This window comes from Lagenorhynchus albirostris, chromosome 1 (genome assembly GCF_949774975.1).
Source record: "Lagenorhynchus albirostris chromosome 1, mLagAlb1.1, whole genome shotgun sequence".
NCBI lineage: Eukaryota > Metazoa > Chordata > Mammalia > Artiodactyla > Delphinidae > Lagenorhynchus > Lagenorhynchus albirostris.
In genome coordinates, this window is record NC_083095.1 from 179059121 (window position 1) to 179076090 (window position 16970).

Here is a 16970-nt window from a genome sequence, read left to right on the forward strand (position 1 = left end):
ACCACGTGGCACGTGGAATCTTATTTCCCCAACCAGGGACTGAACCCGGGCCCTCTGCAGTGAGAGTGCGGAGTCCTAACCACTGGACTGCCAGGGAATTCCCTAGATGTGGTATTATTAATGAACTATCTTTCAATTTAGGTGAATTACCAAAGATTTATTAAGTATTGACTTAGCATATCACTATACTGAGAACAGTGGTGTATGTATAAGACCTAGTCTTATCCACCTCAAGGAGCTTCCAACGTGGTTATTCCCTTGCATACTCATTCAACAGATTTCCAATTAATTAGGACTGTGCTTATAAGAAAGAAAATCATTGTTTACTGCTTTAAAAGTTTTTTACTTCTAAATCAATGTTGGCTAAAGTAAGGAAAGAGCAATCCAAAACAGGCTTGTGTACTGACAGTTTGGGAGTCTGGCCTCACCTCTCATGAAGGCCAATTCTGTACTACTTTACCCGAGTTACTGCCAATCACCAACTAGGTGAATTTAGTAAAGATTCAAGCCCTTTGTACTTTGATTTCCCCAGTGTGTGTCACAGAGATCTGTTGGTGATACCTGTCACCCTATTGATGTATAAACAGGCTGGGTGGATATCTTGTTTCTCTCTCTCCACTATTCTGTTTGCCCCTCCTTAAGCTGTGTCCTCTGTGGAAGAAGACAACTGAACCAGATAAAAGAAGGACATTCTCTGGACAAGGGTCTGCAAGTAGTTGTTATTACTTTGCTAGAACATTCAAATTAGCCCTCAAGGCCCTTTGATGGGGGAATATAGACAAGCAAAAATATTAATAGATGGCTCTAGAATTCTACTAGTAAAGCTGTTTTCGGTGAGGGGATGGTCTGGCAAGTGTTTCAGTAGAGGCTGAATGTTCCTACTGCCCTCCCGGCCGAGCTGTCGGCTGTCAAGTACCTTACTGTTTTGATTACCATAGCTTAATAACATATTTTGAAAACAGGACATGTGATGCCTCCAAGCTTTGTTCTCTATCCAGATTGTTCTGGCTATTTGGGGGTCCATTGTGGTTCCATACAAATTTTAGGATTTTTTTTCTATTTCTGTAAATCAGTAAAGCTTTTATAATAAAAAAAAAAATTAAAAAGAACGAGGTAGGCCTATATATACTGACATGGAAAGATACAAAATATTTTTTCTTTAGATTTTTAAAAGTAGTTTTAAAAATCAAGGTAATACATGCACACAGCTTTAAAAAAAAAAAAGTCAGTTTACAACCAGGGCTTCTGATGAAAAGCCATGTACCCTACACCCAGAACATGCATTTCTGTTCAGTCTTTTTTTTGAAATTTTAAAATACTTTTTCTGAGCATTGTTTTTTTTAACCATTAAAAAAAATTGAAGTATAAATTTACAATGTTGTGTTGGTTTCGGGTGTACAGCAAAGTGACCTGGTTACACACACACACACACACACACACACACACACACACACTTTTCAGATTCTTTTCCATTATAGGTTATTACAGGATATTGAATATAGTTCCCTGTGCTATACAGTAGGTCCTTGTTGGTTATTTTATATATAGTAGTGTGTATATGTTAATCCCAAGCTCCTAATTTATCTCCCCCCTGCCATTTCCTTTGGTAACCATGAGTTTGTTATCTATGTCTGTGAGTCTGTTTCTGTTTTGTAAATAACTTCATTTATACAATTTTTTAAGATTCCACATATAAGTGATATATGATATTTGTCTTTCTCTGACTTACTTCACTAGTATGATAATCTTTAGGCTCATCCATGTTGCTGCAGATGGCATTATTTCATTCTTTTTCATGGCTGGTAACATTCCATTGTGTTCATATACCACATCTTTATCTATTCATCTGTCAATGGACACTTAGGTTGCTTCCATGTCTTGGCTATTGTAAACAGTGCTGCTATGAACACTGGGGTGCATGTATCTTTTCGAATTAGAGTTTTTGTCAGTTCTGGATATATGCCCAGGAGTGGGACTGCTGGATCGTATGGTAGCTCTATTTTTAGTTTTTTAAGGAACCTCCATACTGTTCTCCATAGTGGCTGCACCAATTTACATTCCCACCAGCAGTGTAGGAGGGTTCCCTTTTCTCCACACTCTCTCCAGCATTTTTATTATTTGTAGAGTTTTTAATGATGGCCATTCTGACCAGTGTGAGGTGATACCTCATTGTAGTTTTGATTTGCATTTCTCTAATAATTAGTGATACTGAGTGTCTTTTCATGTGCCTGTTGGCCATCTGTATGTTCACAGTTCTTCTGATGCTTACAAGTACACATAATTAACTAACAGGCTTTTGGTATATTATATCCTGAATTCAGCCTCTTTTTCCCACCTCTACCAATAAGCCCTGGTCCAAACCACCACTGTCTTTTGCAGGGACAACTGAAATAGCCTCTTACTTGGCCTGCCTTCCTGCTCCCACACTTGCCCTGCCACAGCATCTTCTCCACAGAGAAGTCAGAATGACCCTTTTAGATCTTGCACTCCTTTGCTCAAAATCTGGTGCTTTCCTGTCTCACTCAGAGTAAAATCCAAAATCTTTACCTTGACCAAGGAGGTCCTAGGTGTTCTGGTCCTCCACTATCTCTTGGCCTCATCTTCTGTAATCCCCCCTGCTCACTCCTCGTCAGCCGTATTGACCTCTTTGCTGGACTCTGCACACCCAAAGCAGGCTCTTGCCTCAAAGCCTTTGCAACTGCTGTTCTCTCCACCTGGAACGCTTTCTCAGACAACCTCGCTCCCTCAGTTGCTTTGTGCCTCTGCTCAAATGTTACCTCTTAGAGAGGACTTTCCTCAGAATCCCACTTGAAATTGCACTCCCTAGGTTAGGTCTCTAACCTCTTACTCTGCTTTATTTTTCTTCATGGAGCTTGTCACTGTTTACAATTTTTATTTTACTCCGTATGTTCGTGTTCTTTCCATTGTGCTTCCCTGCCATTCTTTAGGGCAACTGTCTTTGCCTGCATGGTCGCAGCTGAGCTGCAGGCAAATTGGTACTCCAGTTCAGTGGGAGGGAAAAGTGAGCAAGAGCTCCTAGAGACACACATTACTTCAGTTATGTCCCTCTGAGAAGAAATTAGTAACCTAGCCATAGCAGAGCTTGGAGGGCTTGGAAGTGCAGTGTTGCTGGGCAAATATGTGCCTGCCTTCTCTATTACTAGAAAAGGGGATAACATATTTTGATGGACAACTTGCCATAGTCTTCCACAATCTGTTGATTTTAAAAATTGAAAAACCACCTGAAAGTATATAAAATGTTTAAAATATAGCCATTATGTAAGATCTTACATAACTGTGATATGGTAAACATTACTCACTGTAGAGGTAAGTACTGCACTGTGATCGCACTTCTTGTGTCACTTAAAGGAGAATGTTCTCAGTGTCAGATTCTTTTGCTGTTTCTATCGTTCCACTTTTTTACTGCACAGGCAGATTGCGGTTTCTGTAAGTTGAAGGTTTGTGGCAACTCTGTTGACAAAGTCTGTGGGCACCATTCTCCCAGTAGCATCTGCTCATTTTGTGTCTCTGTGTCACATTTTGGTAATTCTCACAATATTTCACACTTTTTCATTATTATTATATTTGTTATGGCGATCTGTGGTCTTTGATGTTACTACTGCAAAAAGATTATGACTCCCTGAAGGCTCAGATGATGGTTAGCATTTTTTTTAGCAATAAACTATCTTTAATTAAGGTATGTATATTTTTTGGACATAATGCTATTGCACACTTAACAGACTACAATATAGTGTAAACCAAAAAATTCAAGTAGGTCACTTTATTGTGATATTTGCTTTATTTCGGTGGTCTGGAACTGAAACTGAGGTATGGCTGAACTTAAATTTGGACTATGCCTTTTTTGTATGGTTTTCTGTTGGTGGAGTTTCTAGTTGCCTTTTGTTCACGTGGTTGCTCTCTCACAGTCTTTTGTTCTCCTGCTCCAGCGTGGACTTTCTGCACTCTTCGCCTGCTGTATTGCCGTGGGGTCTCAGGATTTCCATTCACTGGGCTCAGTCCACTATTCCGAGGATTCTGTGTCTTCCTCTTTGGTGACTTATCCCTCATTTGCTGGAGTGTGCAGTCTCAGGAAACTGTCTTAAGAATGAGAGGTCAATACGTGAGGACCCCACGTATTGACCATCATAGCTGGTTGGTCTGTTCTAGATTCAGAACCCTTCTGCCTTGAACTGTGAGGGCAATGTTCTCTTGTCTCCCGGAATCTAGTGCTGCCAAGCAATCTGCTCTCACTCTGACCTGCCTTACTTTGGAGGCTTCTTCTCCTTAGAAGCTTTAAAGATCTTCTGTGTAGTCTCAGTGTTCATGCGTTGTTGGTCTCAGGTGTTTCTTCATCCTGGAAAACTTCATTGTATCATTTATTGAAAAATGCTCTCATGTCTGTTTTCTCTGTCTAACTGGAACTCCTTTTAATCAGATTTTGACCTTTTGGACTGATTCCCTGTATTTCTTGTCTTTTTGTTCTGCTCTCTAGGAGATTTTCCAGACGATGATTTTCAACCATTCTACTTCATTTATTTGGATACTTATTTTTGTTCTGATTTTTTTCCATAGCACACTTTTTTGTTTTATGAATTCAGTATTTTCTTGACTCTCTAGATCAGGGGTCCCCAACCCCTGATTAGGACCGGCCACACAGCAGGAGGTGAGCAGCAGGCAAGTGAGTGAGGCATCTCACTTCTTCTGACGCTCCCCATCGCTCCCCATTGCTCACATTACTGCCTGAACCATCCCCCCAGCCCCATGTGTGGAAAAACGGTCTTCCACGAAACGGGTCCCTGGTGCCAAAAGGGTTGGGGACCGCTGCTCTAGATGTTAGAAGGTAGGTATAATGAACTAATTCTAGAAGGCTGGTATAACCCTACCTAAAGATATCCAATTAACAAAACACCAAGAATTCTAGAATATTTTTACTTTAAGATATATAAATGCAAGAATCCTAAATAAATTAACAAGTCAAATCCAGCTGTTTATTGAAAGAATAATATTATATGACCAAGTAAACTTTATCTTAGAAATACAAAGGGGGACCTTAGTAATATATTCATCCTTATTAGGTCATATGATCATGTCAAGGGATGTTGAAGAAACCACTGTTAAAATTTCACATCTATAAATTAGAATTGGAAAAATTAAAGTGAAGAAAATTTCCCTAGCATAATAATGGATTTCTCATATCAATGACTAATATTAAAATTAATGACCAAACATTAGGTTTTCTTATTAAAATGTTGAGCAAAAAGTCTACATGAATCACTCTTACTATAATATATCTCTGGAATTGTTAGCTAATACACTCAATATAACAGAAGAAAATGGCAAAGTATTATTTGCAGAAGGTAGGACTTCCCTGGTGGCACCGTGGTTAAGAATATGCTTGCCAATGCAGGGGACATAGGTTCGAGCCCTGGTCCAGGAAGATCCCACATGCTGCAGAGCAGCTAAGCCCATGTGCTGCAACTACTGAGCCTGCGCTCTAGAGCCCATGAGCCACAACTACTGAAGCCTGTGCGCCTAGAGCCCATGCTCTGCAACGAGAGAAGCCACCTCACGGAGAAGCCCGTGCACTGCAACAAAGACCCAACAACACAGCCAAAAAAACAACAACAAAAAACGGTAGGACTATCTATCCTCGAATTATAATGAATTAACACAAACTCTATTCGAAATAAGACCAGTAAGTAAGGAGGCAAGTTATAAAAATCAGTGCCATAGCACGTTTCACTTACTTGATGAGCAATGATGGAAAGAAAACAAACGTTCTGTGTTTATGAGACTATGAGGAAGTGTCCTCTCATACCACCAGGGGCATTGTATAATATTATCACCTCTCTGGAGGCCAATTTTAGAGTCACCAAAGGTTCTAAAAACATCCATAGTCTTGAATCAAGCTTCTCTACTCCTAGGCATACAAGCTAAGGAAACAGATATAAATGGAAAGATGAATGAAGAAAAAAAGGGAAGCAATTTAAGTGACAATCACCTGGGTGCTCCTTAATTATATCCAGACAACATGGAGTATTGTACAGGTGTTTAGAAAGATGACGTGGGTCTTTGTTGTGGAAAGAAGCTTATAGCAAAGTGAAAAGGGCAGGATACAGATTAATACTGTTAAAATTATGTAGTCATATGCCTATATAAGAAGACTAAAGTCTGGAATGACATACAACAAAGTGTGTGTGCGTGAGAGAGAGATTTGATAACACATTATTATCATCTATTAATGTCAGATTGAAAACTGATTATTAGATTTTAGTGACTCATCTAGCAAGCAGAATGGTATAAAGGACCCCTTCCTTTTTAAAAATTTAAGTACCCTTGAAGGTCGTGGGGTTGAGCAGGTGGGGGAGCGAGAGGAGCGGAGATGAGGCTGCTCTGGAGAACCGCTGTGGCAGGGAGCCCGATGCAGGGGGTGGCGACAGTTCTTGTCCCCTTTACAGCCTGTGTAGGACTAGTCTGACTCTAAATAAAAGTAATAGCAATGATACATTTGCCCAAATATATACGAGTTAAATTGCTGAATTCTACTCTGGATAAACACAAGGAATGTTATTAGCTTTGTTAAAAAATTAATGCAAAGTCTATTTTAACTGAGATATACCTAAACTGTAACAACTACTTTACTATTGATGAAGTATTTTAAATGTTAATATATGCCTTTCAGCATTATATATACTATATGTTTAGTTCACTGACAAAAGTTTATTTTCTATTGAATAATCTGCTTACATTTTTTGAAACAACTGCCATAATAACATATAAATATTCCCCCAACAGGTATCTCCTCTCTAGTTGTGGCTATATAAAATAAAATTGGGAATTTTATTATTCTCCCTCCTTTTCACCTGCATATGAAATGCTTCTCTAACTACACATCTCACGGTGGCATTAAGCTAATTACAAAAGTCTGTTTAAATCTATCCACCTATCTTTTGTTTTGCTACCTACCTGGGCCTTTTCCAAGCAGGCAGAACATCTCCAATCAGTCTGTTATCACAACTAGGATGCAGGAGATTAGTGACTATGGAGAGGGGCAGAATCAGTTTACATCCTTACAGGCAAGAGAATGATATTACTGCACAAGCAAGAAATGTGAGGCTTCCTGACCTTAATTTAGAAAACCTGCAGTTAATAATCACACTAAAGTTGGTTTTACATGCCAGACAGGTTTTGTTTCCTGTTTTTAAAATTTGAGTGTTCTTTGTGGTTACCAAAATTATTTGCTAAAAGGCATATATTAACATTTAAAATATCGCATCTATAATAAAGTAAGTCTTACGGTTTAGGTATATCTGAGTTAAAATATACTTTGCATTGATTTTTTTTTACAAAGCTAATAACAAATTCTTTGTATTTATCCGGAGTAGTATTTAGCAATTTAACTAGTGAATTATGACAATTAATACACTGAAAACTCCTTTCTTAATTGAGGAACAAAATGGGTTTTTCACTGTAATCTGTCAACCCAAATAAGGAACATATAGATTCCACCACGGCACACTGTCACCCCTCCCAAAAAGGTCAATTGTTTCTCGAAGGAAAGAGAACTCAGCCTGAAGCTACACATTTAGCAAGGAAAACGGGTCAAAGAACAGATGGTGCAGAGCTGGGGTGAATTGGTACAGGTGATCCGGTCGGTATGTAGAGGTTCCAATAACAGCAAACTCAACTTGGTTTCTTTTTCATAGTGGAACACTTAATGAAAACAAATCTAATTAACACCATACGCCAAAAAAGAAGTCTAAGTGATCTTCTAAAGTGTGGTTAGCTTTCACTTAACATTCTACTAAAGGAACTGTATTAGCCAAACCCATCTTAGCTGCTTCAGTGTAACTCACTGTGTGTTCGGTAAAATGAGTTTTGTCTTCAGACACTTGTTCTCTTTTAGAGAGAGAGTGCTTTACAGTTTGTGTTTGTGTGTATGTTACTGAAATGAAACGTACAGTCTAGCTATGGAGATGATGCTCACAGAATGAAAATACAGTGTGAGTCTATATATGTATATACTGATATAGAAGCAAAGTTACAGTGGCACTTTTGGTGCCCAAAATTTTAGGTTTACTAAGTATTTCCAAGGTACTTTTGGTATTATGAAAATAGAACTAATACTTGGAGGGGGAAAAAAATATCTCAAAAAGTCATGTTTGGGGGCTTCCCTGGTGGTGCAGTGGTTGAGAGTCTGCCTGCCGATGCAGGGGACACAGGTTCATGCCCCGGTCCGGGAAGATCCCGCATGCCACGGAGCGGCTAGGCCCGTGTGCTATGGCCGCTAAGCCTGCGCGTCCGGAGCCTGTGCTCCGCAACGGGAGAGGCCACAACAGTGAGAGGCCCGCGTACCGCAAAAAAAAAAAAAAAAAAAAAAAAATATCATGTTTTCTACTTCCATGATAAAACGAAAAAATATCTATTACATGGAATCAGTCTTCCTTGGGTAAGTATAGAAGAAGAAGAAGAAAAAAACTATGGGATGAATTTGCAAAAGTGTGAAAAGATGCCTTTACCTACACCAAGGCTGCACTAAGACTGCTCTTGTAAGTTACGTCAATTTTCGAGATCTATGATACTAAACAGCCATCCCAAGGCTCTGTTGGTTACATCACGTATATTAGCATTTAAACTTTCATCTCGCTCCTCTTAAAAATATAGATTAAAAATTTAACCAGATTTTAATGACAACAACAAAGTAAAATATTGCTCTATTCAATTTCTTATCTGCCTTTGGAATTATTAACTATAATGTCTCATAGAAATATTATTTAAAAAGTTAAAGGCAGTGTTGGGACTTCCCTGGTGATGCAGTAGTTAAGAATCCGCCTGCCAATGCGGGGGACATGGGTTCGAGCCCTGGTCTGGGAAGATCTCGTATGCCGCGGAGCAACTGAGCCCGTGCACCACAACTACTGAAGCCTGCGCACCTAGAGCCCGTGCTCTGCAACAAGAGAAGCCACCGCAATGAGAAGCCCGCGCACCGCAACGAAGAGTACCCCCGCTTGCCGCAAACTAGAAAAAGCCTGCATGCAGCAACGAAGACTCAATGTAGCCATAAATAAATAAAAAGTTAAAGGCAGTGCTATCTTCAACAGAGACACTAAGTTAGTTAGTGAACTATTCTCTCTCATCAACCAATTGAACTACAAGTTTTGAGGCCCTTTTAAACCAATGCCTGTTTTGTAACTTTCTAAAAAGTATTTCAGTCATTTTTGTTAATCACTATATTAACAGTAATTATACATTTAGAGGATCATAGTACTTAAAACATCAGTAACCATGGAACATCTTTAACCTGGTCAGATATTTACTGATAAGGCATTATTAGATCTTTTACAACCTTGCAACAAGATAAAATGCACATCCCAGTAACATTCTTAGCAGAGGAAAAGGTATCCTTATGGTTTTCCTCCAGTAACCTAAGATAACGGGTCTCATCATGAAATAGCCAAAAAAAAAGTTACAAGATACTAGGGCTAACTTTCCACATGATCAGACTAACTCTTAAGTCGAAATCATGTAAAACATCTTACAAAAATTTGTGTCTTTAAAATGTGATTTAAAAAAGTCCTACCATATGGTAGTAAAAACATTCCTATATAATTTAAAATTCTCAAAGCAGCTCCTATCTGAAACAGAAAAAAAAAAAAAGAAAAAAAACCCAAGAAAAAAAATTGACAGTAATACGTATTATGTTTCTAAATTAAAAGGTTATTTTTTTGGTGGTTGTGCTTATTAATCATTTTGCAGGGTTTTTAAATTGTTCATTATCAAAAAAGGCCCAAAGTATACTAATACAATTGAAGAGAACATAAGAAATCTGAATCTTTGCTTTCAGTATCCTTAGATATTTTAGAGCTATAGGATTTATTTTAAAGTAAATTCTGTAAATATTTACTATCATTTATGAAAATGAGGATCATATTGATGAAAATAAAGACCTCCATTTCAAGTAAACATTTACTGAATATTTAGTATATATCAGGTGCTCTAGTAGGTGCTTTTATAAGATTCTCTGCCCTATATTTCTAAAGTGTTAAATCGAAAACTTTCCCGGTAAACACTGTCTTTTAAATGGTAGGTATTACTGGTCACATATAATCATATATAAAATATATATTGTTTATAGTATATATATAAATCTATAGTTATACACTTCTAATGTACATTATATATAATTATAAAGCTATATGCATAGAACAATTTTTTGGTTAAACAACTTGTCAAAATGAATCGTAGGTATCATCCTTGAAATAAAAACATTATAGGACTATTGCTCATTTAATTAATGCAAACCACCTGTCAACTACCTATAGCAATCTGTACTTCAGTGTTAAAAAGATCCAGCTGAAATGTAACTTCTCTAATTCTGATCAGAGAACTATTTTTTTTCCCCACAGCTAAAGGGGTCACTCGAAACAAAAACTAGCATTGTTTTTCTGTGATTAGGTTACAGTAGCTTAAGTCTCTAAACACCAGAATGCCTCACACAGCTGTTAATTGTAGACCAGGGGACTAGCTGACATCTGCTTCTTGCTTATTTTGTTAACGGTTCACTTCCAGGTCCTTAAAAAGATTGTAGGCTTTCTCCAAAGATAATGTTGGACGCATCTATGTCTGCCTTCTACATAGTTGGCTTATTCTGGTTTGTCACTCTCCATACAGTGCAAATCTGAGTGAACTCACATCTGTCACCGATCGACCCAATTCGTGGGCAATCTTTTCCCATCGACCTGGGGTTCCTCCTGGGAACTTAACCATACTTCTTGTCAGCTGGCTGAGGTCCTCTTCTGTCCATTCAGGTGCCTGCAAAACATTAAAGAAAAAAAATAATTCAGAGAATGTTCGCTAAAACATTTAATAAACCTGTGAAACCAAGTATTGGCATTATGCTTTCTGCAAAAATAACAATGTTAAAACGTATCTACTAGTTTAGGTGAAGGTCTGAGTTGCATATTTAACATTAGAATGCAAAGCTCCCGCAGCCTTTTAAATGCTCCAACGTACACCAAATAATAAAGAAGTACTGTGAACCCAGGCTCTTAAAGACATTAAAAAAAGAAAGACAGTTGTTTTGAAGTGCATTGATTGTGTCACTAATGCTCACAAATGCCTCATGTGAGCTTACCACAGAAGGTCTTGAAGTTTTTAAGAAAAATGATTAAAAAAGCAAAAAAACTTTATAAGTGTAAATGAAAATGTGAACAAGTAAATGGACTGATTCAGAATCAGAACCGAGACAAAGATATATTTTTTGTTCATTCTACGTAACGATATTTAATTCTAAAAAGCATATATTTTCAAGAAGTTAATTTATCAAGTGCTAGCATTTTGTAAAACTTGAGAATAGAAATTAGAAAATCCTGCAGCCAAGACTTAAACCACCCAGTCCATGCAAAGCTACACTTCCTTTTTGAGAAGGTAAATAGCTTCTAAAAGTTGATCAGATTATTAAATTGAATAATAAAATACCTTAAAGATGATAAAAATCTGTTTTTGCAAAAGCCAAAATTCTCAGAGCAAGCATATTCTCTGCATTTTATTCAGCATTACCACTTGGTGAAACCCAAAGTTGAGCAAAGCAAAAGAAACCATCATCAAAGAACAGATAGCCACGTTACAATTATTTTACATTACAGCACTAAACCGTTTCCTACCAGAGGCAGTAGCCACAATGGTACAACACAAGACTCTAGGAGTCAGCAGAGAGATGGAGGAAGCCACCTTATTTTCCTTTAATTAAAAAGAAAGAAAAAAGAAAGAAGGAAGGAAACCTCTGAGACAAATACCTTTTCTAATCACTGTTTCCGATAATGAACAGGCATACATCAGGCCGTATGCATTACAGGACCATCAGCACAGACAACAGCCAGAGGTGAGTGACCCCAGGGACTATCTCCACAGCTACAGCAAAGCTTCTCCCTGACACTAATCCTCCCTGTCATTCTCCCACTGTGCTCTAACCACACTGACATCCGCCTGCCTCACCGCAAGCTTAAGGGGGCCCTTCCTGACTTTTTACTGTCTCCCCCAATCAATGGTTCAAGCGTGCTCTTTTCACCATGTCCAAATGGCAGCTTCACTCATAATCAAAGTGCACTGCCCCTGTTAAAGGGCTTTCCGAAAGGCTCTCCCATTTGCATTCATTTGCAAAGCAAACTACTTTTATTCACTTTGTTCTGCTATCAAGAATGTTCCCTGAAGCAGATAAATTGGCATAAATACAACCTGCCACTTAAGAGTCAGTAAATAATAGCCAATAGTAGGGAGGATTTTATCAATCATTCTATTTTGTATCCACTAAAAGCTGAAAGCCTCAAACATATTCATCAGTACAACCCTTACGAAACATGCATAAATTCCCTTCTATAAAAAGGTAGCCTACACTGAGTATGGTTGGAATTTCCTTGATATTTAATGAATATCAGAAATCTAGTTCTCCATATCAGATAAATTAAAAATTTACACTGAAGGTTTTTTACTTTTTGCTTGTTTGTTTTTACTTAGGGGAAAAAGCATTATTCAGATATTATTTAGACAGGCATAATTGGATTTTCTAGGAAATCACTTTTGCTAAAAAGCTGAAACTTGAATAACTATACCAATTGGCTTCAAAATGCAAAAGTTACAAAGCATTTAAATATAAGCTTATAGTACAAGGTCATACATAAACAGCATTAAGTTGACGCTGCACAGAGATAGAGTATTCCAACCATATAGTGTATCAATGCAATTTCACGCTAAATCAGATCTTATTTCTGCATTAATTATAACAAACACATTTTTGTAGGAAACAAAATTGTCTAAAATGTCAATAATATAAGCCATTCTTTCACAGAGTAAACTAATTCTTTAATCTATTTTTAATAGATTGGCCTTCCAAATATGCTGCATATATCAACAATGGGCATTAAGAATCAATCTAATTTTAATTCCTTGTGAATGAGTCTAAAAGGATAGTGCCACTTTTTTCTGGAAAGGAAAAGATTTAAATCAAATATTTGGATGAATATCCTGAAAAATCATCTACTTCCTTGAAAATCCTTCCTTTTAGTTTCACTGTTATTTCACAGCCATGATTTTATTATTAATATTAAAAAACTAGATCAATAATAACTAGGACCATAATCTGAAATCTTTGAAAGAATCCTTTTAGCAGTTCATTATTCTCTCTCTTCCAGCTGTACGGCACTTTGGTGAATGTGTAATTCCTCAGCAATAGTTGGTTGTGTCTTTAGAAGCAACAGAGCCTACTGTGATCCAGCTACTGCAGCAGCCATGAGGGTGGCCTTGGTGTGAATGTATTCTCCTTGTTCTAATCTGGAGCCAACTGTAGCTCTGAAAGTCAAATGAATGCATACGCATACCGCTTTGCCACTTAAAACCACGTGTGTCCAATACTACTGAGACACTGGGCCAAAAATTCATCTCTACTGTAAAGTAATGGAAGACACCCCATGGGGTGGGGACAGCTGTTCTGACTACACAAGCATTCCAATTTTGCATCAGAAAAGCCCCGCTCTGGGAATAAATCTCCATACTGAATAAAAAATAAAAAGTTTTCAAATTATTTAATATATTTATGTAATGACCCCAAAATATATCTGCTAAAGTAAGAGCTGATATAACATTTAAATTGTATTCTCTCTACCCCTTTGGGATAGATTTTTGTCATAAAACCAGCTAATGTTCAAAGATTCAGTGCCTTTGAAAATCCTTAATATTCTTGGGGATAGGAGTTGGAGGCTGTAGGGGAAAGCACACTGTACCTTTAAAGTAACCTATACATACCTTTCCCCTCACAGAGTTAGACGGTAAAATGTTAATTACAAACTGTCATGCAATTTATTTGGTACTGAAAACTTATGACCCAATTAAAAGAAAAATTTTAAATGTACTTATTTACTGCATTTTCATACTTTATTGAAACTGCCTAATGAAGAATATTTCTGTTGAAATGACTTAATGTAATTTATGTAATTACAGACCTTACAATTTTGGATTCAACAACTTTTAATAGATTCAGCTCAATTCATGCATTCTCAAATTTTACCTAAGAAATAATATCCTTACTTAGTATCACCTAGTTAAAATATCACATATGCATCTAATAATGTGGATGGTATATCTAATGATCGAATAACCTGCTACCTTCTCATTCTACATTCTGTACTGACATTTTGTTTTAGAATGTGCATTTGGCTTTCAGCTATACAATTTTCATTTCCAGTTTGAAAATTGAGCAGTTAATTGACCTTGACTATATATGTGGATAAATGGTATATTAAAAAACGCAAACAACAAAATTAAAAACAAATCACCTCGGGGCTTCCCTGGTGGCTCAGTGGTTGAGAGTCCGCCTGCCGATGCAGGGGACACGGGTTCGTGCCCCGGTCCGGGAGGATCCCACATGCCGCAGAGCGGCTGGGCCCGTGAGCCATGGCCGCTGAGCCTGCACGTCCGGAGCCTGTGCTCCGCAACGGGAGAGGCCACAACAGTGAGAGGCCCGCATACCGAAAACAAACAAACAAAACAAATCACCTCTAATGTCTTTTCACTCTTAGGAGGAGAAACTCTTCTTTGAAGAAAACTTGCAACTCATCCTAAGCTACTTTTATACTGTTGTGATCCTTTAGCAGCAGTCGTTGTGACCAGAAAGGTCTTCCCATCTATGATTTAGCTGCCTTGCCAAAAGAGAGATCCCCTCTGGACCAGTGATCCTAAAGTGTGGTCTGGCGCGAACCGGCAAACGAGTTTGTTACCCACCTGTGACGAAGTTCCGACACTTACAGCAGTTGACCGCTGCCACCACAACCAAGAGCAATCAGCAGGCTCTTCCTTTAGAGACTAGAAGCCAGTTGGGTTAGTTGTCAAGCTAGCATGTGCGTCCCATGAAGTGCGAGCTGCAATCTCGTTCGGCACAGCAGGACTACAGCCTGGTCAGCAGTAGCCGGAAATAATTTTTAAAACCTGGTCCTTCACTATAGATCATTTGAGAAACATTGCTCAAGACAATGCAGATAGTTCAAATTCCTTCTTACCTCCTTTTTTTTTTTTTTTAGGAGCAACAGTAAATACTTGGAGCTCTTGAGAAATGGAAACAAAGATGTTTGATCCATTCCTTTGCAAAATATTTTATGCCACTAAGTGTTGGGGGGGCACTTGGCACGTAGTAGAAGATTATACCAGGTACGGGGAACAGCAAATTGCAGAGGCCTTGAAGTGGGAGCACGTCTAGGATGTCTGAGGAACAGCAAGATGGCCAGGGTGGCCAGAACAAAGCAAGCCGAGGTGGCAGGGGGAGGAGGTGAGGTCAGAGGGGCAAGGAGGTAAAATCACAGCAGGGCTCAGAGGCCACAAGGACTCTGACTCATTTACTCTGCCTGACACACAGCTACTGGAGAGGTTCTTCTCCCTTCGGTTGGTGGAGAGCTTATTTACAAAAGGGGCTATTTACAAAGGTGTGAGTGGAGGGGAGCCACAGGAGCTCGTGCACTGACAGTCCTGACAGCTCAAACCCGCAAGAGAAGACGCCCAGAGTCAGCCTGCTTACAAAGTGAGAGTGAAATCAGGTGCAGGGCAGCAACTGGCCTGAGATGACCACCTCCAGAACCACGGCTAATTAGGTCTGTGATGAGTTACTGCACAGGCCCCACAGTTGATGAGAAGGAACAATATCAGGGTGTGATAAGAATCTCTGAGGTCTTTAATGACAGTACTAATCTCTGCCTTTTTTATTCCTTTACTCTCCTGTGGGGATTCAGAAAGGAGTAATCATAAATGTGATCAAGGGGATATATTTACCCAGAAGAATATGATTTTACCTGAAAGATTTGTGAAGTCTTATTTAAAACTATGATATACATTATTCAAATTCTAACCTAAAGAGTACGTACTAGAATCATCTATTCATGGTAATTTAATATTGAAATAAAGAGCTGACACCATCGAAGATGTTTGACTGCCGATAGCTTTGAAGCCTCCCCTCTCCCGTCCCCCTTGTGCCCCACATCTGGGTTAAAGCCTGAAGGAAGCCTGGGAGGCTGAAACCTCGCACGTCCCTCCGTCCCTCCATCCCTCCGTCCCTCCGTGTGTGTGAGAACCCTCATCCCAGCCCCACCCCAACTGCAGTAAAAAAAATCCCAAACCAGCCTCCTTTCCTTTCTCAGGTAATTTTTGGGCCAACATGGAAAGCCTGCCCTGTTTTCCCCAGAAAGCCTCGTTACATAATCAACCTTTTTGTATTATCTTGGGGGGGGGAGGGGGGTTTTGTGTGTGTGTGTGTGTGTGTGTGTGTGTGTGTGTGTGTGTGACATTATCAGTCCTGACACCGGAACCAAATTGTGGGTATGGAGGTGGTAATGCTGTCCCTGCAAGGTGGCCACAGCAGCTGACACTAGGAGCAGGGTGTCTGGAGGGGCGACCACCACCCGGGGTTATCTCCTCTTGCTTTGGTTTGCTGACTGGATCTGCTGCCTGGTGCTGCATTTGCTGAGTCCTACCAAGCCTCTGTCATAGATTTAACCCACCTAAGTTGGAAGCGTCAGTGATTGGTGTTCACAGAGAAGAGTATGGGATCAAGGAGCTCCTTTAAGTAGCCTTGGGTTGTGTGTCTCAGTCCAGACTCATCTGTGTCTTAGACTGAGTTGTGTGTCTTGATTGATGGACTCAGGAGAAAGACTCTTAACTTGTGAGATACTGCTTGTGTGTCTCAAGCAGGTGGTGTTGGCCCTGTTCTAACGAGGGCTCAGGGGGAAAGAGCTTGGTTAGGCCCACTGGGTAGTCACCTGTATGGAGGAACAGCAGTCCCTATTTGAAGAGCAGTTGAATTACTGAGATTCATGCTCCTAAAGGCAGATGGCTCACTAGGACCCTATAAGATACGTTTGCTTCTGCTGCTTATGTCTCTGTTGCAAAAAAAGACCTTGATCCTCAGGGTTACAGAGAAGAACACCCCTGGCATC

At 39.1% G+C, this 16970-nt stretch overlaps 1 protein-coding gene across 3 annotated transcripts in view; it reads right to left on the reverse strand.

The window, feature by feature from the left end:
- Nucleotides 1-16970, reverse strand: part of DNAJC1 (DnaJ heat shock protein family (Hsp40) member C1) — a 366483-nt gene that overhangs the window by 22282 nt on the left and 327231 nt on the right. For all 3 annotated transcript variants that reach the window (XM_060161504.1, XM_060161493.1, XM_060161484.1), the window contains exon 9: nt 10693-10812. In XM_060161504.1, coding sequence (XP_060017487.1) covers nt 10693-10812 — 120 coding nt within the window. The remainder of the gene's footprint in view (nt 1-10692; nt 10813-16970) is intronic.